Source organism: Trichosurus vulpecula, chromosome 2 (assembly GCF_011100635.1).
Source record: "Trichosurus vulpecula isolate mTriVul1 chromosome 2, mTriVul1.pri, whole genome shotgun sequence".
NCBI classification, from domain to species: Eukaryota; Metazoa; Chordata; class Mammalia; order Diprotodontia; family Phalangeridae; genus Trichosurus; species Trichosurus vulpecula.
In genome coordinates this window covers 330,907,506-330,930,281 of record NC_050574.1, presented here as the reverse complement: position 1 = coordinate 330,930,281, position 22,776 = coordinate 330,907,506, and the positions used below count along the sequence as shown (strand labels likewise).

General features: G+C 42.0%; 1 protein-coding gene across 1 annotated transcript in view; it reads left to right on the top strand.

The window, feature by feature from the left end:
- The window catches only part of KALRN (kalirin RhoGEF kinase), a 182,230-nt gene that overhangs the window by 156,397 nt on the left and 3,057 nt on the right, over positions 1-22,776 (top strand). The window contains exons 19-26 of the mRNA XM_036747492.1: positions 2,723-2,750; positions 3,184-3,355; positions 5,306-5,427; positions 7,665-7,796; positions 9,293-9,457; positions 11,441-11,519; positions 12,882-13,082; positions 21,334-21,472. Of these exons, the coding sequence (XP_036603387.1) occupies positions 2,723-2,750; positions 3,184-3,355; positions 5,306-5,427; positions 7,665-7,796; positions 9,293-9,457; positions 11,441-11,519; positions 12,882-13,082; positions 21,334-21,472 (1,038 nt within the window). The remainder of the gene's footprint in view (positions 1-2,722; positions 2,751-3,183; positions 3,356-5,305; positions 5,428-7,664; positions 7,797-9,292; positions 9,458-11,440; positions 11,520-12,881; positions 13,083-21,333; positions 21,473-22,776) is intronic.

Sequence of the window (22,776 nt, the reverse complement as noted above, 5' to 3'; positions counted from 1 at the left end):
TATGATCACACGTAACCATATATATGATTTTCTTATTATTACACATCTAGTCTGTATCTCTTTCTATATAGATACACATATACACATAAGTATGTAAAACTTGTCAACGATATATGTTTATGCACGCCATAAATTATGGTAGGGAGCCGAGGTCATCTAGTCTAATCCCCTCATTTCATAGGTGAAGAAACTCAGGTCGTGAAGGTCAAGTGACATGTCCTTAGTGGCGGAGTTCTTTCTCCAGGTTCCATATCCGCCTCTGCCCCCATGTTATCTTGGGTCAATCTCTTTCCCCCTCTCAGCCTCAGTGTCTGTCACACTGAGCTCCTTGAGAACAGAGACCGTTGCCCGTCTTTGTATCCCTAGCACTTAACAGTGTCTGGCACATAGTAGGCTATCCTCATTTGTAAAACAAGAGGTTGGGTATCAGGGAGGGACTCAGTGGATAGAACACTGGGCCTGGAGTCAGGGAAAACCTGAGTTCAAATGCAGTCTCAGACTGTGACCCTCTGTTTGCTTCAGTTTCCTCAACTACAAACTGGGGATAATAATGGCACCTACCTCACAGGGTTGTCATGGGGAACAGAATGAAATAACATTTATACAGCACTTAGCGCAGTGCCTGGCACGCATTATGTCGTTATTATTATTATCATTATTAGGATATTGCTAGGTAACTTCTGGGGCAGCTAGGTGGCACTGTGGATACAAAGCCAGGCCTGGAGTCAGGAAGACTCATCTTCCTGAGTTCAAATCTGCCCTGAGACACTTACTAGCTGTGTGACCCTGGGCGAGTCACTTCACCCTATTTGCCTCATCTGTTAAAATAACCCGGAGGAGGAAATGGCAAACCACTCCAGTATCTTGGCCAAGGAAACCCCAAACAGAGTCACGAAGAGTCAGACACGACTGAAATGACCAAACAACAACAGCAGGTAGCCTCTACAATCCTTCTAACTGGAATGTTCTATGATCTACCAAAAGGAAAGGACTACAAGAAAAATTGCCACCTTCTTGGAGTCGTTTAAGAACAGACCAAAGAATTTCTATCCATAGGTATCTTTCTGGTTTATCCTTAAATGAGCAGAAGCCAGAAGGGAGACACAGGGATAACTCAAGGCCTCATCAAATCTTCTCATACTGGTAACCCCCCAAAATGGCTAATCCTTTGGCATATGTTCTTGCCACCGTGGGAATTTAATGACCCAAATGTCTTTGAGAGTTGGTGCTCCTGAAAGAATGGGGGGATGTGGAGGAGAAGAGGAAGCAAAGAGTAGGCCATTAGTAGGGTTTTGAAAAAAAGAAGAAATTTAATTTTCAGCAAAGTTCCATTGGATTTAACAAAATAGGGAAGGCAGGAGATTGCTGTAGATTGGGGGGGGGGGTGCCGTACATTGGGTGGGTGAGAAAGAAGGCCATGCAAGAAAAGACAGTAGCTTGTGAGGCATATAGACAACAAGCTAGTCGGTCCTATTTTAGATAAAGGCGAGAGAGGCTATGTAGTTTGGTGAAAGGGTTACTAGATTGAAAGTTAGAGGTTGTGGCCTCAAATCCCAGCTTTGCCAATGAATACCTGTGATTCTGGGCAAATGACCACTCCTCTGGGCCTCTGTTTTTTCTCATCCATAAAACTAAGAAGCTGAATTAGATGCCTTCTAAGGGCCCATGGAGTACTAATCATAGCTCATGTTTTGAAAGAATTGTAAAGTCTGCTAAGCACTTTCCCCATTATTCCCCAGAATAAGAGCAGTCAACATTTATACAGAGCTTTAAACTTTGCAGAACAGTTCACAAACGTTATCTCATCTGGTCTTCACAACTCTGGGAGGTAGAGGTTATTGTTATCCCCGTTCCACAGGGACATACTATTATTGTTCCCACTCTTATGAAGGAGGAAACTGAAGCTCAGAAAGGTTAAGTAATCTGCCAAGGGTCAGCCAGAAGAGTCTGAATGAGGATTTGAACTCTGGTCTTCCTGACACAAGGTCCAGCTCTCTGCTTCCAGGGAATGCTGCATCATAAGCTGAGACTTGAGCCAAGGCCTATTGAGGCAGACTGGAGGGAGGCCTATTGAGGGCTGGAGGAAACAGGCAGGCAGAGATTAAGTGGCTTGCTCAGGTTCACACAGCTAGTAAATGCCCAACTTAAGTCTTCCTGACTCTATGTCTGAATGCTCTCTCCACTGCACCCGCCAGCAGCCCTGAACTATCTACCAGGAGGTAGGTAATGCAAGCGTTTCTGTCTTCATTTTTGCAGAAGCAATCAATAAACATTTATTTCTTAACCTAGTTTTTTTAATAGGCAAAAATCCATTCCCCCCCACCACCACCACCTTCCTTCCCATTAGAAAAAAAAACCCTTTCAACAAGCATTTATTAAATATCTGCTACGGCCAGGCCACATGCTGGTGATAAGGTATATAAAGACAGAAATGGAACATCCCCATACTGTCAGGAAGCTTACATTCTATACATTTCCAAAAGATGAAACCCAGGCTTAGAGAACTAAGCTGATTTACTCAGGGTCACAGAGCATCAGGATTTGAACCCAAGTCTCTCCTGATTTCATGTAGAGAACCTTACCACTTCACCTGCCTAAGGAGAAAATTAACCCAGATACTTGTGGCGGTCAATAGATTTTGGCTGAATTTAACCCAAGTTTGTTTGTTTCTTTAATTACTTACAAATAAAATGATTCACTGTTTCTTTGACTTTTTTTTCAGATCTTGAATCCAAATTTTATCCAAGAAGGTGAGTTAAAGAGAAGCATTTGAAAGTCAAAAGCAAAAACAAAAAACACAACCATATTAGGTGAGATTAAAGAGCTGTCTATGGGCTCCATGGAGCAGTAATTTCGACTGATCAGTCAACAACAAGAACCACTTATTAAAGCACCTACTGTGTGCCAAGAACTGAGCTAGGCAAGGAAGATGTAAAGTCAGAAATGAAATCGAGTCTGCCCTCAAGGGGCTTATATTCTATTGGGGGAGACGTGCTAGAAAGATTGGAGGCGAGTGGAATGCGTGCTGCAGAACAGTATGCTTAGCTGGTGGTTATTCACATCATTGGTGCCTGGCTCTACTTGCGTAAGGGGTGGGATGGGGGGAGAGCTGAGGAAGGAGAGGGTTGTTCGATTGGAAGTGTGTTTTAAGCTTGCACGGGCTGTGTGTTGTTTGGATTACAGTTGCCCCTGAATTCCTCATGCCCCTGATGGATGTGACCTGCTTGCTGGGTGATACCGTGACCCTGCAGTGCAAAGTGTGTGGGAGACCGAAGCCCAACATTATCTGGAAGGGACCTGACCAGAATATCCTGGACAATGACAACAGCACGGCCACATATACAGTCTCCTCCTGGTAGCTGCATGCCCCTCACCTGATCATTAGCACCCACTCCTCTATAAGCAGGGAACCTTTTGTAACTTAGCCACACAGAACAGAGAGCTCCTGAGACCAGGTTGACAGGTTCAAGCCCCAGAGGGGCACCTAATTTGTCCCAGTGAAAAATTTCCTTGGAGCCGGTTCTCTGGGCCTGGAGTCAGAAGACCTCAGTTCAAGCCTCAGCTTAGGAGTCAGTATCATGGGCGGAGCGCTGGACTTGGTGTCAGGAAGCCCAGAGTTCAAATTCTCATTCAGACATTTACTAGCTGTGTGACCCTTCCGAGTCACTTACCCTATGTGAGATTCAGTTTTCTTCTTTATTAAAATGAGACAATGTGGAAAGCCTTTTATAAACCTTAAAGTACTGTCTAAATATGAGTTGTTACCATTACTACCACCACCACCACCTCTACCACTACTACTATTACTACTACTGTTATCACTACAACTATTACTTTACTATTACTACTACTACCACTGCCACTATTACTACTACCACTACAACTAGATGGATGACCATGAGCAAGTCATTTAGCCTCTCTAGGCCTTCGTCTCTCCATCTGTAAAATAAGGATAATATAGGCAGATGCAGAGGAGGTACCTACTTCACACCGTCCTCTCCCACTCCCAGGGTCTCACCATATTGGTGCAGACAGATACCCAATCTGCTTAGCCCACTACAGCTCAGAACTCCCAAGCTCAAGTGATCCACCAGCCTCAGCCTTCTCAGCAGTGGGGATTTCAAATGTGTTCTGCCATGTCCAACAGAATTTATCTTAAAGGGTTAATTTGAGGGTGCATTTCAGGATGCCTGTTTCATGAAACTTAACCCAGGCCCCCAAATTGCTAGCTATGGCTATGAAGTACCTGAGAAATGTGCCTCCTATATCCTATAAAATGTCAAGTAATTATTTAGGTGTTCCCTAGATGTGTTAAGCCTTGAAATACTTGAGTGGAAGGGCTTCTCGTTGATACTGATAGCCTTCTCTTTTCATTTTCTTAAATCAATAGGGAGAGGCAGGGTGGTATAATAGATAGAGAGCCGACCTCTGAGTCAGGAAGACCGGGGTTCAAATCCTACTTCTGACATATGTTGGCTATGTGACCCTAACCAAGTCACTTATGTTCTCTGTGCCTGCGTGAAATTTCCTAAGACTACAAGTTGGCAAGAAGGTGCCAATATTTCATGGCAGAAAAAAACCCTTCTCCTGGAGCTCTGTATGCCAATGAAATTACCAGTTAGGTCTTGTGAAACCAAACAGAATGAAACAAAGAGTATCTGTCCTTTCCTGGGGGGAAGGGAGACTTCTAATGATGGTGAGAATAATGATGGTGATGACACCTTGTGCTTTCAAATATATCCCATTATTTGATCCTTAAAAGTACCATTATCTACATCTATCAAATGACAAAGCTGAGGCCCAGAGATGTTTAGCAATTTAACTAAAGTCGCACAGCAAATTAGTAACACAGCTGAGACTAGACCTCATGTCCCTGGACTCTTAATCCAGTGCTTTTTTCCCCTAGACCATGCAGTTCCACATCAGTATGTGAATCCACAGTATGTTTCTTCTCTTTCACCACTCCTCCCCTCTCCTCCCCATCACTCGATGGATTAATTCAATTCAACTATTCCTAATCTATCTTTTTAAAATCCCAACAAATAACAAAAAGAATTCACTCATTGGTCCTGGCAGGTGGTAGTTAGTAGCTTTTGTTGTTTCCTGTTTCAATGTGACTCTTTTAGGGAGTTAAATTATTCCCCAGTGAGTGGTTGAACACTTATAAACTGAAGGGGTTGGTAGTATGATCCCAGACTCAACCTTAAACTAAGGCCCTCAGAATCAGACCAGTAGTTCTAAGGGTGCAGGAGGCGAAGATGGGAACATTTTCTCCTAGATTTGTGAAATAGAACCTTTTCTCTAGTGATTCTGGTGAAATCACTCTGAAGATCTGCAACCTGATGCCCCAGGACAGCGGGATTTACACGTGTGTAGCAACAAATGACCACGGGACTGCATCAACGTCAGCTACAATCAAGGTGCAAGGTAGGGCACGTTCTTATCAATACGTTTGAACTGGCCTGCAAGGGACTCATCTGAACTGCCAGTAAAATATGTAGAATCTTACAATTAGAGTTCTATAGAAGAGAGAGCTCAGATGTCATGTAGTCTGACTCCTACCCAAGTCATGAATCCTATCAATGTTTTTTATTAAGACAAATGAAATCTATTTTTCAAAAGAAATCTCGTCAAAGCCTTGTCATCTGCCCTGCCACTGCACCCCAGGACCACCAGATCTTTCTATCCACCCTGCAGCTTGAAACCTCTTATGTGTGTTGCCTCCTCAAAATAGCAAGTCAGCTCTTTCAGAGCAGTCTGTTGTTCATTTTTAGCTATATTCCAACCACTGAAATGGGAGCAGCGAGGTGGTGCTATGAATAGAGCACTGGGCCTGGCTGCAGTCAGGAAGACCTGAGTTCAGATTTGGCCTCAGACATTTACTAGCTGTGTGACCCTGGGCAAGTCACTTCACTCTGCTTGCCTCAGTTTCCTCTTAAGTAAAATGAGCTGGAGAAGGAAATGGCAAACTCTCCAGTATCTTTGCAAAGAAAATCCCAAATGGGGTCATGAAGAATTAGACACAACTGAAACAACTGGACAATAAAAAGCATTTAACACAGTGATGTGTATGTGTATAAACAGAGATAGAGGAGAGGAGAGGATCTTAATAAATCCTTTCCATTCCATAAAAGCCAATATTTTACAATCTATTACCTGTAGGGCAGAAATGTTTCAATTATTACCTAGAACAGCAATGCAACATTTTATATCAGCAAAGCTCCTCCACCAACCTTTTATGCTATGTTTCCAAGTTACCTAGAATCAGAATTCTAAAGTAAGCTAGGAAAAAAAAACCTGTAATATTTTTAAACTAGATAAATATACTGAATGCTAAAAATCTTGCAGAGGCCTATCAAAAATATTCTATTACACCAAAATATATAAAAATAGGTGCTCTCTAAAGTCCCTTCTAACCCTTTAAAGAGATAAATATGATGTAAGATGAAAATAGTGTTGGAAGACAGTTACACTAATAAGTTTGTAGTAGAGTGGTGAAATTTGTCTGAATCTTCTGAAATACAATTTGGAATTATTTGAGAAAAGTCACTTACTGTTCATTCTCTTTGATACAATGATGTCACTGCTGGGTATAATCCCCAAAGAGTTCAAAGATAAAAAGAAAAACCCCATACATAACAAAATACAGTGGCTTTGGGGGGGGGGGGGGTTCGGGGAGGTGCTTAACATAGTGCCTGACACATAGTTGCTATATACTTAGTCCCTTCCTTTCTCTTTCCTTTGTGATGACCAAAAACTGGAATAAAGTGAGTGCCCATCAATTAGGAAATTGCTGAACAAACTGTGGTATGTGAATGTAATGGAATATTATTGTGCTATAAATAATTATAATAAGATAATATTTGGAAAGCGTTTTGCAAACCTTAAAGTACTATATAAATGGTAGCTATTATGATAAGGTATTCCCAGAAACATGGGAAGATTTATATGGAGTGATAGATAGTAAGGAGAGTCAAGAAAACAATATATACGATAGCCCCAATGACAGAAATGATAACACTAAAAATCCATCAAACTCCAAATAATCATAATAACCAATCTTTGTTTGAGAGACCTGCTGATGAAACACATCTTCCTCTTCTCCATGTGCGTAGGGGAAGACTGTGGGTGATGAAAGTGAGATATTCTATCAGATTTGGGCACTGTGTCAATTGACTTTGCTGAAGTGTTTTTCTTTGCTCCAAGACAGTTCAACATGGTGGGGGTGTGGGTTAGGGGAAATGACTGGTATAAAAACAAAATACAATAATAAAACTCTTAAGAAAGAATTCCTTCTAGTTTCGAATCCCAAATGTGATCATAAGATGATAGACTTGGAGCTGGAAGAGATTTTAGAGGTTATCAAATCCACAACGCACCCCCTATTTTACAGATGAGAAAACAGAGGTCTTGAAATATTAAGTGACTTGTCCAGGGTCACAAAGCTAGTAAATGTTTGAAGCAGGATCCTGACATAGGCCCTCCCTCATGCCAAGTTCAACATCCTCTCCTATTGTCTTCTCAAATTTCAAGGTTGGGAAGAAGATAAGTCAACTAGGAAGAATGGACATGAGAGAGGTAGGGAGAGGGAGGGAATTGATTTGGAGAGGTTAAATAACATTTGAGGTCATATGATGACTGGCTTTGACCTTGGGCTTCCCCAGGTGTTCCAGCAGCACCGAACCGTCCCATTGCCCAGGAAAGGAGCTGCACATCAGTGATTCTCCGATGGCTGCCTCCATCCAGCACAGGGAACTGCACCATCTCTGGTTACACCGTGGAGTACAGGGAAGAAGGTATAAACCCAAACCAAAGAGTTCCACGATCTCATTGCTTGAATGGTCCCTTCAGTAATGCAGCTCACAATCCATCCATGTCCTCTAATAGGGTCATCACAGGGCAGAGGACAGGGGAACTTTCTCCTGATTTTGCCAGGACACAAGCAAAGGACACAGGCTCTGTACCAAGCATCCCTTGCTTCTTCCATGTGATTAATTTGTCTTTTTCAGTGAGACACTTTTCTGATGACACTCTTTTCTTTTTTGTGTTTTGCTGTTGCAACCCATGGAATAAGCAAACTAAGAGAAGAAATGATATGGTTAAATTAATTCAGACTGTATTGTGAATGACTAATTGCCCCAGGGATATTTTCTCCTCCTCTTATGTGAATCCTACCCCTACCTAAGATCATTTACATCTGTCTCCTAACCTGAGTTCCAAAGTCCGTGAACTTATCCCAACTCACAATCTCTAACTTTTTAAAAATATTCTTTTGTGGATGGACTAGTGACTTCTTGACCTTTGTTTTTCAATAATTTTCCTTAGTTTCCCATCTTTCTGATAAAATATGCTCTCTTGTTCTATGTCTATCAAAAAAAAACCCTAAAACAAAAACCTTCTTTCTAGCCTAGGGATGAGTTGGTTTTATTCTCATTACTGAAACCAAGGCAAATTCTTCAGTCACCTTGCCTTTATGCAGGTTGCCAGTTCATCACATCTTGCCTACTACATATTTTCTATCAGACTATCCCTAATAGTTTATGAAGGTGGGGGTACTGGGGAGACAGTACAGCTTCAAAGTTGGACACTTACCTAGTCGTTGAAGACCTGAGCTCCGGGATGTCCTTACCAGTTCAGAGTCCCTGCCAGCTACCCCTAGGGGATCAGCTGGGGGTCAGATCGCTATATTTAGCAATTGAATCCTGCTTCTGTCACCTTACTAGCTGTGTGACCATGGGTAAGTCACTTAACTTTGAATCTCAGTTCTATCACCTCTAAAATGCTAATAATAAAACCTGTACTACTTAACTTCAAAGGGTCATTGTGAAGCACAAATGAGATAATGTATGTAAACTGCTTTGCAAACTTTAAAGCATTACACAAAAGTCAGTTATTATTTTACCCTTACAAAGATACAAAGAGAAAAAATTATATTCTATTCTGTAACTCCTGGAAGGCCTTTGAACTCTATGCTTGTTGCAAATTTAAAATGGAATAGATGTTGCCAACAGGTCCTCCAGGAACCATACTTTATTCACACCTTTACAAAGGTGCAAAAAGTCTTTCAGAAGTGTTTATAGCATCTGTAAGGATGGTCATCTTAGCGTATTGTGTGAAATATACTTTCTTTGGTGTGTGGTAATCCCCCCTTCTCTCAATTTGTCTCCTCCCTCCCCACCCTTCGTGCTCCTCTCCTCTTTCCTTTCTCTTTGCTCTCTCTTCTCTCCCCCTCTCCCTCCCCCTCCCCCTCTCCTTCCCCTTCCCCCTCTCCTTTTTCTGTTGGACTCCGCAGGTTCCCAGGTCTGGCAGCAGTCTGTGGCTTCAACTTTGGACACTTACCTAGTCATTGAAGACCTGAGCCCAGGATGCCTTTACCAGTTCAGAGTCAGTGCCAGCAACCCCTGGGGGATCAGCTTACCCAGCGAACCCTCTGAGTTTGTGAGACTCCCAGAATATGGTGAGCACTGACATGCCCCCTAAACCAGAGTCTCATTGATTTTCCAAGACACACTAGAGTAGATTTATTTATTGATTTGTTGGGGATGGGAGAGATCTCTAGGTGGTTTTTACTTGAATTTACTTTGTCCCATTAGTTTCAACTTTTTTTTAACCCTTATGCACAATTGCTTATATACATATTGTGGAAGAAAAACTTGTTTGTTTAGTCAGTATTTATCGGAGAAAACTTATTTCCAAGGAGAGAAAGGGGGAGAGAAAGAGAGGGAGGGAGAGAGAGAGAGATCCAAAGGCGGTAGAATTTTCTTTGCTAATTGAAAATCTCCTTGCCTGTCATTTTGACTTACATTTTTTTTTTTGGTGATTACCACTAGAGAGACAGCTATGCAAAAATCAGTTTTAAAGTGTGAAAAAAATGTCCTTAAGCAGCACAATAGTAAGTTAAACTTCAATGCACTTGAAGAATGATCTTCTCAAACTATTCAATCTGAATGGAAAAAGAGGTACTGCTCTAAATTGAACTAACCAAAAGATACTCCTGCTCTTAGTCTGGTTACCACTAAAGGTATGCTGGTAAATTTTTAAGAACTGGCTCAATGAAAGAAAATGTCTACCTGGACACACTTCTAAGTTTAATTGACATTAACATCTTCTCCATCACTTTCTTAAGTCTAGACAATCAACAAAACAATAAATGAAGACCTGATTTGTAACATTTGCTGATTTCTGAGGTGTAAATGCCCATGCTGAAAATGTAACAGTTGAATATCCCGAGCTGGTTGAAGCCAGCTCCAACACTCCGCTGGTTACCCCCTAACCTATGTACAAGGAGTCAGAATTCCTCCCTGATTTGGGATTGATTTTCCCTATAGAAACTGTTTGACCCTCTAACAAAGAAGAGACACAAACACACTGCCTCTCGGAATGTTATTAAATATGGCTGTGGATTTTCATTCAGTTGAATCCAAAAGACTAGAAAATATATTATTTCTTAATATTTTGCTTAAAAGAGAGACTATAATATACTTTTACATTATATAGAAGCCATGACCAAAAATGCCTCCAAACATCTGTTCTGTCTACCCCACAGCTAATCATGGGCTGTTCCACATAAATCCTCTCTAAGCTCTGGTCTTTTTTAGCCTGAAGCCAGTAACATGGAATAGAGAGAGAGAATAAGAGAGAGAAATGGGAGTCTTTCAAATGCAGGGAGGCAGCAGGACTACAGAATAAAATGGAGTTAATTTGGTCTTTGCTCAGAGGCATTGATTACTGCCAGGAACCATTTAGATCCTATATTGGTCAGGGAGCTTATGTTTAGGAACACGGAAGATAGCACACCACCCCCTTGTCTTGCCGTGCTACACACACACACACACACACACACACACACACACAAACACACACACACACCCCCCTACATTTCTATTCTCTCTCTCCCCTTTTCCCATCACCTCCCATTCTCCTAGTAAGTGCTTGTGATCTAAACCAGGTATTGGTGTAAAATACTGCTCCTGGGAGTCCCCAGGGAATATAAAAGGTACATAAGAACAAACGAGCCCATAATGATAAATGCTGATATTAATATACAATTATTTATGGGCAGCTAGGTGGAAAAATGAATGGAGTGCCAGGCCTGGAGTCGGGAAGACTCATCTTCCTGAGTTCAAATCTGACCTCAGACACTTCCTGTGTGACCCTAGCTGAGAGAAGTGACTGCACTTCCACTCTGTGTGAGATTAGGAGATCCAGGGCAATTTTGTTACTACTTATAATTTTTGAAAAATTATGCAACAAAAGTTCATAATTTTATATACAATCCTCTTTTTTGTTCTTTTAAAGTTAGAACGTTTTTGTTGATAATTGAATTTGTGATTCTTTTTAAAAGAATTTTTTGAAAGGAGAATTTCTTTGGGGTTCTGCTGGAGCTCATGTACTTCCATGACATTCTCTGTGTCACCTATGCACTTTCTCTCTTCCAAAGATGCTGCGGCTGATGGTGCTACCATTTCCTGGAAGGAAAATTTTGACTTAGCTTACACAGAGCTGAATGAAATTGGAAGGTAATACTACAGCCTTCTGTCCTGGGACTTGGCTGAAAAAGAAAACTTCACAAGTCTATATGTTCATGGCAAAAAAAAAAGTTTTAGCTTTTTAAAATTTTGAGTAAAGAAAAAAATAGCAAGGGAGCTAGGTGGCACAGTGGATAGAGCACCGGCCCTGGAGTCAGGAGGACCTGAGTCCAAATATGAACTTGGGGAAGTGACTAGATTTCTAAACTTCAATTTTCTCATTTGTAACGATAATAATGGGACAAGTAAGTGGTGTGGAGGATAGAGCACCAGGCCTGAAGTCAGAAAAACTCCTCTTACTGAGTTCAAATCTGGCCTCAGACATGTACTAGCTGTGTGACGCTGGGCAAGCCATTTCACCCTGTTTGCCTTGGTTTCCTTATCTGTAAAATGAGAAGGAAATGGCAAATGACTCCAGTATCTTTGCCAAGAAAATGCCAAATGGGGTCACAAAGAGTCAGACATGAACATGAATAATAATAATAATAAAGATTGTTAAAATAATTGCTAGCACTTACATAGCACTTTAAGCAGCAGACAAAGGTTAAGTGACCTGCCCAGGGTCACATGGCTAGTAAGTACATGAGGCCACATTTGAACTCAGGTCTTCTTGCCTCCAGACCCAGCATTCTATCCACTGTGCCAACCAGCTGCCCCTCATTTCAAATGCTGTTATTAAACAGGTGACTTAGATTTTCTCCCTCACATTCTTAAGTCTGGATAATCAAGAAAATAATAAAAGTTTGATTTGTAGCATTTACCGATTGTAAATGCTCACACTTTACTTTAACAATTGGTTCTTAAGAGCTGATACAAGCTGACTAGCACACTCCAGGGAAAGAGCAGTCACTCTGGAGTCAGAAGATTTCAAATCCCACTTGTGATTCGAGCTATGTGACCTTAGACAAGTCACTCAACTTTCCTGGTTCCCAATTTCCTCGTGTAAAATAAGAAGGTTGGACTAAAAGGCCTCTGGGGTATCTTCCAGATCTAGACACATGACCCTTTGAGTCCAACCCATATGATGATAGGTTGAAGGAACTAGTGATGCTCAACCTAGACAAGAGGAACCTTGACAGATAACTTTTAGAGAATTCTGTGGAGAGAAACCAAATCAGGCAGAGGGCTGGACGAGGTGACCTCTCCAGTCTCCTTCAAATCTAAGATTCCATGATTCCAGCTTCTTACCTCCCTGACACCAGGAAAATGGAGCCCAGATGGGAAAGGTTATGAACAGAGATCTATGGGACTCCGGGTCAAATGTTACAAACTTTACAAATCACTGAAAAAAAGGCCCAGGGCTTATTTGTGAATCTTGACCAAAGATTCTGTCTCCCTTTCATGTGATTCCAGGGGTCGGTTCTCCATCGTGAAAAAGTGCATTCACAAAGCTACTCGAAAAGATGTTGCTGTGAAATTCATTAGCAAAAAAATGAAGAAGAAGGAACAAGCAGCCCATGAGGCTGCCCTCCTCCAGCATCTGCAACACCCTCAGTATGTCACGCTCCACGATACCTACGAGTCGCCCACGTCTTACATCTTGGTCTTGGAACTGTGAGTAGCGACAGCCTCTCTCTGGCACCATCCCTGCCCCATTTGGGTGGAACCAGGCCACCATCTGGGCCTGTTGACCCCAAATGGATGGCGAAGAGAGCACTGACTCTGGAGTCAGAGGACTTGGGTTCAAAACCTGCCTCCAATGCCTCTACCTATGTGACAGAGTTACTAAACCTCCATGGCCCTCAGTTTTATTAGTAGTAGTAGTAGATTATTAATATTCTTTTCAGATATGCCTAAAAATTAGGCAGAAGTGGAAATGAAGGCTCCACACTCTCCCATGCCATTTCCAAAAGGCAAAAAGTTTTTTTTTTTCCACATAGAGACAAACTCCCCAGAGTGAGACAAACCAGTATAAAGTTTGGAGGTATTCAGCCAGCTGCCACCCCCCTTAACCCAGGAAAAGGAAGAAGGGAGAAATTTATAACTTGGGCTATGAACAAGTAGCCAGTGTCCCATTGTTCTCTGGGAAAATAGGAGTAATAATAGATTCACAGAAACACAGAATGTTAGGGTGTAATAGACCTTGTAGACCATCTAAACTAATCTCATTTTGCCAGCCAGGAAACAGAAGCCACAACCCTGACATCTCATGACACATCATACAAATGTTCTAATGTTCTTCAACACCAGTCACTAAACATTTATTAAGTGTTCATAATTGCCAGGCATCGTTATACAAAGACAAAAATGAAACAATTCCTGGGATTCTACTGGGAGAAAAAAACATGTATATATCACAGGCAGCTAGGTGGCACAGTGGATAGAATGCCAAGCAAAAAGATCAGGAAGTCCTGAGTTCAAATGTGGCCTCAGACACTTAACAGCTGTGGCAAGTCACTTAACCCTGTTTGCCTCAGTTTCCTCATCTGTAAAATGAGCTGGAGAAGGAAATGGCAAACCACTCAGTATCTTTACCAAGAAAACCCTAAATGGGGTCACAAAAAGTAGGACACAATTGAGAAGACTGAACAAAAAAGGAAGTAATTTTTGAACTGAGCTCTGAAAGAAACTAGTGTATGTGCAGAAGTAGAAGAAAGAAGTAAATACACTCCACTTTCCACGTCATTTCACTAGCCATCCCCCGTACCTAGGATACCCTCCTTAGCTCCACCTTATAGAATCCCTCATAGGATTATAGGATTACAGATTTACAGCTGGAGTTGTTGCTCCTACCTCCCCATCTGATGACTGATTAAAGATGGGTAGCAAGGGAGAGTGTGATATTGAGGGTGATTCTGAGTTCGTGAGCTGGGGGTGGGGGGGTACCGTAAGAACAGTGATACCCTCAACAGAAACAGTAGAGTTCAAAAGCAGCTAGGTTTTGAGGGAAAGATAATAAGATAAGTTCTGTTCTAGACATGATTTTGAGATAGCTATGGAATTTCCAATTTGGAATGTCTAATATCAGTTGGTGATATGGAACTGGTGTTCAGGAGAAAGATATTTTATATATGTGTGTGATGTGTTCCTGACCTGTATGTATGTGTATATATACACATACAAATGTACATATGCACACATACATATGTACATACATATATTATATATATGTTTGTATTTGTTCATATATATATATATGAGTTATCTGCCTAGAGAGGATAATTAAATCCATGAGAGTTGATGAAGTCACCAAGAGAAAGAGTATAAAGAGAGAGGAAATGTGGGGCCCAGGACAGAGCCTTGAGGGTACTCAAGAAAATACATAGTTTGGGGGTACACTGTCAGATAGCTACAATGATGCCTTTTCTGATTCCCATAAGAACAATCAATTTACTCTTCCAGATATAACAATATACAGGAAACATTTTTTTGGTGGAATGAAATTTTCCAAAGGGATGCTTCCCTGAAACTGTTCACAGGGACTGTTAGATCAACGATTGTAGTCCTGGTAGTTTGTCATAATGATGGCCAGAGGCTGTGTTGCCCAGCTAACATACTAACTGAAACTTAATTTGTGATTATATCAGGTTACCGGTAGGTAGGCTTTTAATGAGGCAGCGGAAGTTTTTCCTGTTTAGCTACCTCTAAAAGTGTCCGCCTCTTTCCACTTATCTCATTCTTGTAATGAAAGGCGTGTCCTGCTGTGTAAAGGGGGTGACACTTTTAATATCATATTTTCCATTCAGATCACATTGTGTCAGAGCCCCTCATAACACAAAGGGCCTGGGTTCACCCCAGGGGATTTCCTCATTCTCTTAGTTCATAGTTCCTACCCAAGAAACCTGGGAAATAGTATATGCATAGTCTTCCTGGAAATATTGAGACTGATTCGCCACTTGCAAACACAAAGTTCATAGAATCAGAGATTTAGATCTGAAATGGCCATCGAAGGCCATCCAGTTCATCCTCCCTCATTTGAGAGCTAGGTGGCAAAGCAGATATAGTGCTGGCCTTTGAGTCAGGAAGACACAATTTCAAATCCTATCTTAGGCACGTAGTAGATTTGTGACCCTGGACAAGTCACTTAACCCTGTTTGCCTCAGTTTCCTCATCTGTAAAATGAGCTGGAGAAGGAAATAACAAACCACTTCAGTATCTTTGCCAAGAAAACCCCAAATGGGGTCACAAAGAGTCAGACATGACTGAAAAACAACTAAACAAGACCTTAGAGCAATCTGTAAATATTAGTTTTTTACAGGTGAGAAAAGTGAGGCCTAGAGAGGTTACCAAGGACTCAGAATGAGCAAGAGAAGTGAGAGCTGAACCCAGGAACTCTGACTCCAAATCTAACATTCTTTCCACTGTACTGTGTCACCTCTCAATCAACCAACATTTATTAAGGGCCTACTGTGTGCCAGGTATTGTGTTAAGCACTGGGGATACAAAAAGAGGCAAAAGATAGTCCCTGCCCAGGAGCAGCTAAGGTGGCACAGTGAGTAGAGCACCGGCCCTGGAGTCTGGAAGACCTGAGTTCAAATCCTGCCTCAGACATGTGACACACTTACTATCTGTGTGACCTTGGGCAAGTCACTTAACCCTAATAGCCTTCCCCTTCTCCCCTCCAAAAAAAAACAAACATAAAAAACAGTCCCTGCCCTCAAGGAGCTTACAGTCTAATAGGAGAGGCAACATGCAAACAAACATATCCAAAGCAAATGAAATACAGGATAAATAGGAAGTAATTAACAGAAGGAAGGCACTATAATTTAGAAGATGGGTTGGGGGAAGGCTTCCTATAGAAGACAGGATTTTAGGTGGGACTTAAAGGGAGCCAGGAGGCAGGGATGAAGGAGCAAATTTCAGAAATAGTAGACAGCCATAGAAAATGCCCAGAGATGAGAGATGGCTTGGCTCCAGAGTCTTGTTTGTGGAATGACCAGAAGGCCAGTGTCATTGGATCAATGAGTATATATATTGGAGAATAAGGTATAAAAAGAATGGAAAAAAGACTGCAGGGGGCCTAGGTTATAAAAGGCTTTGAATACCAAACAGAGCATTTTGTATTTGATCCTAGAAGTGATAAAGAGGCACTGGAGTTTACTGAGTAGGGGGATGACATGGTCAGACCCGGGCTTTAGAAAAATCACTTTGGTGGCTGAATGAAGAATGGATTGGAGTCGGGGAGAGACTTGAGGCAGACAGGATCACCAGCAGGTTATTGCAATAATCCAGGCATGAGGTGATGAGGGTCTGCACTAGAGGGGTGGCTGTGTCCAAGGAGAGAAAGGGACTCATTGGAGAGATGTTGCAAAAGTGAGATCAACAGTCTTTGGTGACAGATTGGATATGGAGGGTGGGAGTGGGTAAAGAATCCAGGATGACTTCTCATTATGTCACAGAGGAAGATTTTGTTAAAAGAAAAGGAAAAGCAAAATAACAATCCTTTAATGAGTAACCATTAGTCCCAAGGCTATGTGTAATTCCCTAGATTTATACATAATATTGTAGTGCTGAATTATGATAGTCTTGACTATGAGGGCTCCCCTGGCAGAAGCCCTTTCTCCCACAGTCCCTGTCTTGACCTTCTGCTCCCTAACTATTGAAATGGAGACTTTAAAAACAAATTCTGTTTCTCTTTCGACTTTCAACCTCTTCTTGTGGTGTTTCCATGCTCCATGGGACAGCCAGCCTCTCCACTAGTTTCACAGACCAGCATCTTTCTATGCTATCTCCCCTAGAAAGAAGCGGGCAACATCTTCAGAGCCCTTCTCCTTTCCCAGACTCCCACTGCTCTTGCCCCATACACAGGCCCTTCCTTTTTGTCTGCCCTGTAACCGAACTTTGTTTTACTTGTGTCTTCCCCAATTACTGTGAGCTCCTTGAGATCTGACATTGTTGTGATCAATCTTTTTGTATCCCTGCACAATGTTTGGTACTCAGTAGGTATTTAATAAATGCTTTTTCATTCACTCAGTGTCTCCCAGGTACCAGCCCCAATACCTTGAATTATAAACACTTTGTCTTTGCTAGTTACTCAAAAGGAAGGGTAAGTAGGAATAAGGAAAATATCCTAGCACCTACCACATTTCTTTCCTTCCTCTCGAGTTAGAATTTGAATTCTCTGAAAATTACACCTGATATTATATGTAGTGATCATATAAAACACGTTAATATATGTTACATAATGTTTTACATAATATCTTTACATGCAGTAAACATTTTATGCCTTCCATCATTCATGTGCATCGCCTCCAGAATACACCTATATGTATTAACTAGTGATTAACCTAAACATGCTAGTCTAGCCCCTGGTCAAATAAATAATTCAGGTTCTTTTGCTGTGACTTGCTGCCACCTCTGGGTGTTCTGTCTCTCTACTATCTATAGGGGAGAAGTTGTTTTCAGGAACGCTGTTCAATGGTCTATGCTCTGGGCCCAGCGGTGCCAGACAGTTAACAGAATTGTCTGCTGCTTCTAGTTTGGGTGCCATGTGTAGCCTCTTGAGAGTGAGGGTGTAGGGGCAGCTAGGTGGTGCAGTGAGTAGAGCACCAGCCCTGGAGTCAGGAGAGCCTCAGTTCAAATGCAGCCTCAGACACTTGACACGCTTATTAGGGGCGTGACCTTGGGCAAGTCACTTAACCCCAATTGCCCTGCCTTCCTCCCACCAAAAAAAAAAAAAAAAGAGAGAGAGAGAGGGAGTGAAGGTGTTGTTGGCATGGAGTCGCCTGACTTTGGGCTTATCTTTTCTCTTCTTGCAATCAACAAATATTAAATGCCTAATATGTGCCAGGCACTGCGTTAGACACTGGGGACATAAGAACAACGCTAGAAGGGGACTTCAGTTCTCATTTAGACCAACTCTCATTTTATAGGCCAAGAGAAGGGAGGCAACTTTTCAAGGTTCATTCGCTAGGTAGTGGCAAAGCCACGGACAATCCCTACTTGTAATGAGCTTCCCTTCTAATGGGAGATAGAACACGTATGTACATATACAGTATTGTTAAGTTTTTTTCTTTAGTGTTGGACTCTCCATGACCCCATTCAGGGTTTCTTGGCAGAAACACTGGAGTGGTTTGTCTATTTCCTTCTCCTGCTCATTTTACAGTTTATAGAACTAAGGCAAACAGGCTTAAGTGACTTGCCTGGGGTTACGCAGCTAATAAATTCTGAAGCGAGATTTGAACTCAGGAAGATGAGTCTTCCTGACCCAACACCCAGCACTCTATCCACTGTGCCACCTAGCTATCCCATATGGCATTAATATAAAGTAAATAAATACGAATATATATATGAAGTAGGTGAATAGAAGATAGTTGGGGGGTCCTAAAAGTTGGTGGGGGACCAGGAAAGGCTTAATGGAGAAGAGTGTGTTTGAGTTTCACCTTAAGTGGAAAGATGGACTCTTTCCAGAGGTAAGGAAGGAGGACTTTACATTCACGGGGGACAGCAGATGCCAAGGCATGGAGAAGAGAAATGGAGTGTCATGAGTGAGGAACAGAGAGAAGGCCAGTTTGGCTAGACTGCAGAGCTGAAGAGAGGGAGTCATATCCAGTAAGGCTGGAAAGATAAGTCAGAGCCAAGTGGTATAGGTCTTTACAATCTAAATTGAAGACTTTATATTTTCTCCCAGAGGCAATAGGAAGCCACTGCAGTTGATTGAGAAGGAGAGTGACATTATCAGATCTCTGCTGAAGGAAAATTATTTTGGCAACAACATGAAGGAGTTACTAGATCTGAGAGAGATGAAGGAAAGACACCAATTAGAAAGCTGTTGCAATAAGGAGATAAGATGTGATAAGATAGGCAGGCCAGTATTAAGCTTTTACTATGTGCCAAGCACTGTGCAAAGTGCTGGTGATATAAAACATAAGGAAAAAGAGAGACAGTTCCCACCCTCTTGGAGCTTATACTCTAATAGAAGAAGACAACATATGATAGGAAACTGAAAAGAGGTGGGGGAAGGTATCCCCATGGGGGCATGGTGCTGAAGTCCTAAAGTCAGAAGCACACTCAGGAGGGGAATGAAGGTTGGTGAGACTATGCCCTTCCCCCAAATGTTGGCACCAGAGGGAACTCGGCAATGAGGAAAAGGGGCTGGCATAGCGGACGGGTATTCCAGGGTGAGAACGATGTAGGGGAGGACGGATATTCCAGGATGAGGAAATCCTAAGGAGCTGAAGGAAGTTCTAAAGTGAGACTGCAGCTGAGGCATGGTATTGAAATTGAGAGAGTCAGGAGAGCTGGGAGGGGGAAATGAAAAAGGGCCTAGGAGCTGTATGAGTGGGGAGAAGGGGTCAGATATGAGAGATGCCATGGAGGCAGGTAGAAAGAGCAAAATATGACAACTGACTTGCTATGCAGGGTGAGGGAGAGTGTATAATAATATATTAACATATAGCATAGTATAATGCGGAGGTTATGAACCTGGGAGCCTGGGAAGATGGTGATGTCATGGCAGTTGTTTCCTATAGGTTCAGATAGCCTTGATTCATGTCCTCTGGTGGTTTGATCATATTGGGACTAGTCATGGAAACCTTTCCAGTCTGCATCCCCTCTGTGATAGGTTCTCTACTAGAACTACCTCCATGACTTTCCTGAATTGCTATGATTGTGTTCACTAGGTGGCCCAGGGGGTAGACTAGCGCCTCTGGGTAGTTCATACTGCTCACTACTATCTCTAAGGACTGGACTTGGAGTCAGGAGAGGCCTAGGTTTGAATCCTATCTCCAACTCTTACTAGGTGGGTAAGCACGGACCAGCCACTTAAACCTCTCCAAACCTCAATTACCAATTCTGTTAGAAGGGAGAAAATATTGTGTGCATGGAGACCCTAACAGGTTTGTTTTGTCAGCCTCAAGTGAGACCAAATATACAAAGCACTTTGTAAACTTTAATGCACTCTTATGACGGTGTCTTGCATTCAGACTGGTAGGAGCCCACTGGGCAAATGACGTTTCCTTCTTATCTTCCTGTACTGTAGAGGTCTGATACTACCCCATACAAAGGTCTCATGTTGAGAATCAGTGAGTGCCAAGAAAACAATCTATATTATCCTAGCCAGCATTTGGCAACATGTACTGATCTAGCTTGTTTCATCCAGGTAGGGTTCAGGTGTTTACGTTTGTGCTAACTTTCCTAGTTCTTCCTTTTTCCCCACGGCCCAGGGCTCCCTCCCCTACAAGGGTCTCTGGGCTCAGGCAGCCTGGCATTTTCTCCTGGGCACCTGATGCCTAGCGGGTTAGGCTTTCCTTAGCTGGTTAGTATTTCTGTCTGGAATACCCAGATTAAGAATGGCTGATGTAAATATGAGTAACATGTCCACAGAGGTACTCAATGAGTAATATGGCCGTCGAGCATGGAGCAGCATTATATTTCATCTGCCATGTATTTCGTCTGTCATAGAAATGACATGAGACACAAAGGAAAGGGAAGGGAGCAAGCACGTGTTAAGCACCTACTATGTGCCGGCACTTTACAAATATTACATCAATTGATCTTCACAACATCCCTATGAGGTAGATGCTATTATTATCCCCATTTTGTAGTTGAAGAAACTGGGACAGACAGGTTAAATGACTTGCCCAGGGTCACACAGCTAGGAACGGTCTGAGGCCAGATTTGAATTCAGAAAGATGAGTCTTCCTGACTCCAGGCCCAGCACTCTAACCACTGCCCCACCTAGCCACTCTCATTGTTGACTTCATATTAAATGTGAATTCATGAGCTTCTCCACTCTTCCCCCCACCCCAGCTTTAGATGTTATCCTGAGATGGATCTTTAGTTGAAACACATCTGTATCAAAATGAAATAATTATGGAGTTTGTTTTTAAACATTGTTTTCTCTTGCTTCCTTTACCTTTTGTAGGATGGATGATGGCCGACTCTTGGACTATCTTATGAATCATGATGAACTTATGGAAGAAAAAGTTGCTTTCTACATCCGAGATACCATGGAAGCCTTACAGTATCTACACAATTGCAGGGTTGCTCATTTGGACATCAAGGTAACAGGAAATATGGGCTAGGGACTGGCTCTATGGTTTCATTGATTCAGATGAGGTAACTCTCCTCTACCAGGACAGGGCGGCGCTTTCTCTGTAAGGTATTTCAGAGAACTGACTGGAGCAGAGGCTCATGTACCCATCACACTCTAGAGTGGGGCTGGAACCAGTTTAAAATGTAATCAGGAAATATTTAACAAAGTAAACCAAATCAATCTGTAACCCAGAGGGATCCTTATGTACAGTTTAGTGACCCACATTTCTATTTGAGTCTGAAACCACTGGCCTGGAGCGCTAAGAGTCACACGGCCAGCACGTTTCAGAGGCAGGACTTGAACCCAGATGTTCCTGGCTCTGAGGTCGGCTCTCTATCCACTTCACGGGCCAGGAAAAAAGGAATAGATATAAGATCTAACTTGCACAGCCATTACCCTTAACAAAAATGAATTATATTTCAATTTGTTCAGAAAGATCAAAATTCCAGTGAATTTTAAGGCTGGGGACTGAACCTGTATTGATTTAATTAATCAATGAATATTTATTAAGCACCTACTACATGCCAGCCACTGTGCTAAGTGCTGTGGATACAAAAAGAGGCAAAAAATAGTCCTTGTCCTCAAGGAGCTTACATTCTACCAGACTCTCTTCTAGACTACTGAGATTGGTTTCTACATAATTTAGGAAAATTCTTTTGAAGTATAATATTATAGAATGTTAGAATTTGAAGTCCAATGCCTACATTTTATAGATGAAGAAACTGAGGTCCAGAAAGCCTAACACAGTTAGTCAGTGGTAAAACAGACTAGACCCAGGGTCTCCTAACTTCTTTTCCATAGGGCAGCTAGGTGGTACAGAGCCAGGTCTGGAGTCAGGAAGACTCATCTTCCTGAGTTCAAATCTGGCCTCTGATACTTGCTAGCTGTGGGACCTTGGGCAAATTATTTAACCGTGTCTGCTTCAGTCTCCTCAAATGAGAGAAGGAAATGGCAAATCACTCCTATATCTTTGCCAAGAAAACCCCAAATGGGGTCATGAAGAGTCAGACAGGACTGAAACGACTCAACAACAAAAAACTTCTTTTCTACTGTAGCATGCTGCCTCTCACATGTGAGCCACATCTAGTAATGTCAGCTGGAAAATAGAAGGATGAGAAAAGAAGGGAAGGGCTCAAGTGACTTCCAGTGACCTAGATCACCAAGAAAAAAATTTTTTTCCCATAAAATATTGTCCCAGTCCAGGAAAGAAAGAAGTACATTGTTGATAGGGTTTGTTTTCCATGAAAGAGAATTTATTGATTAAAATATCAT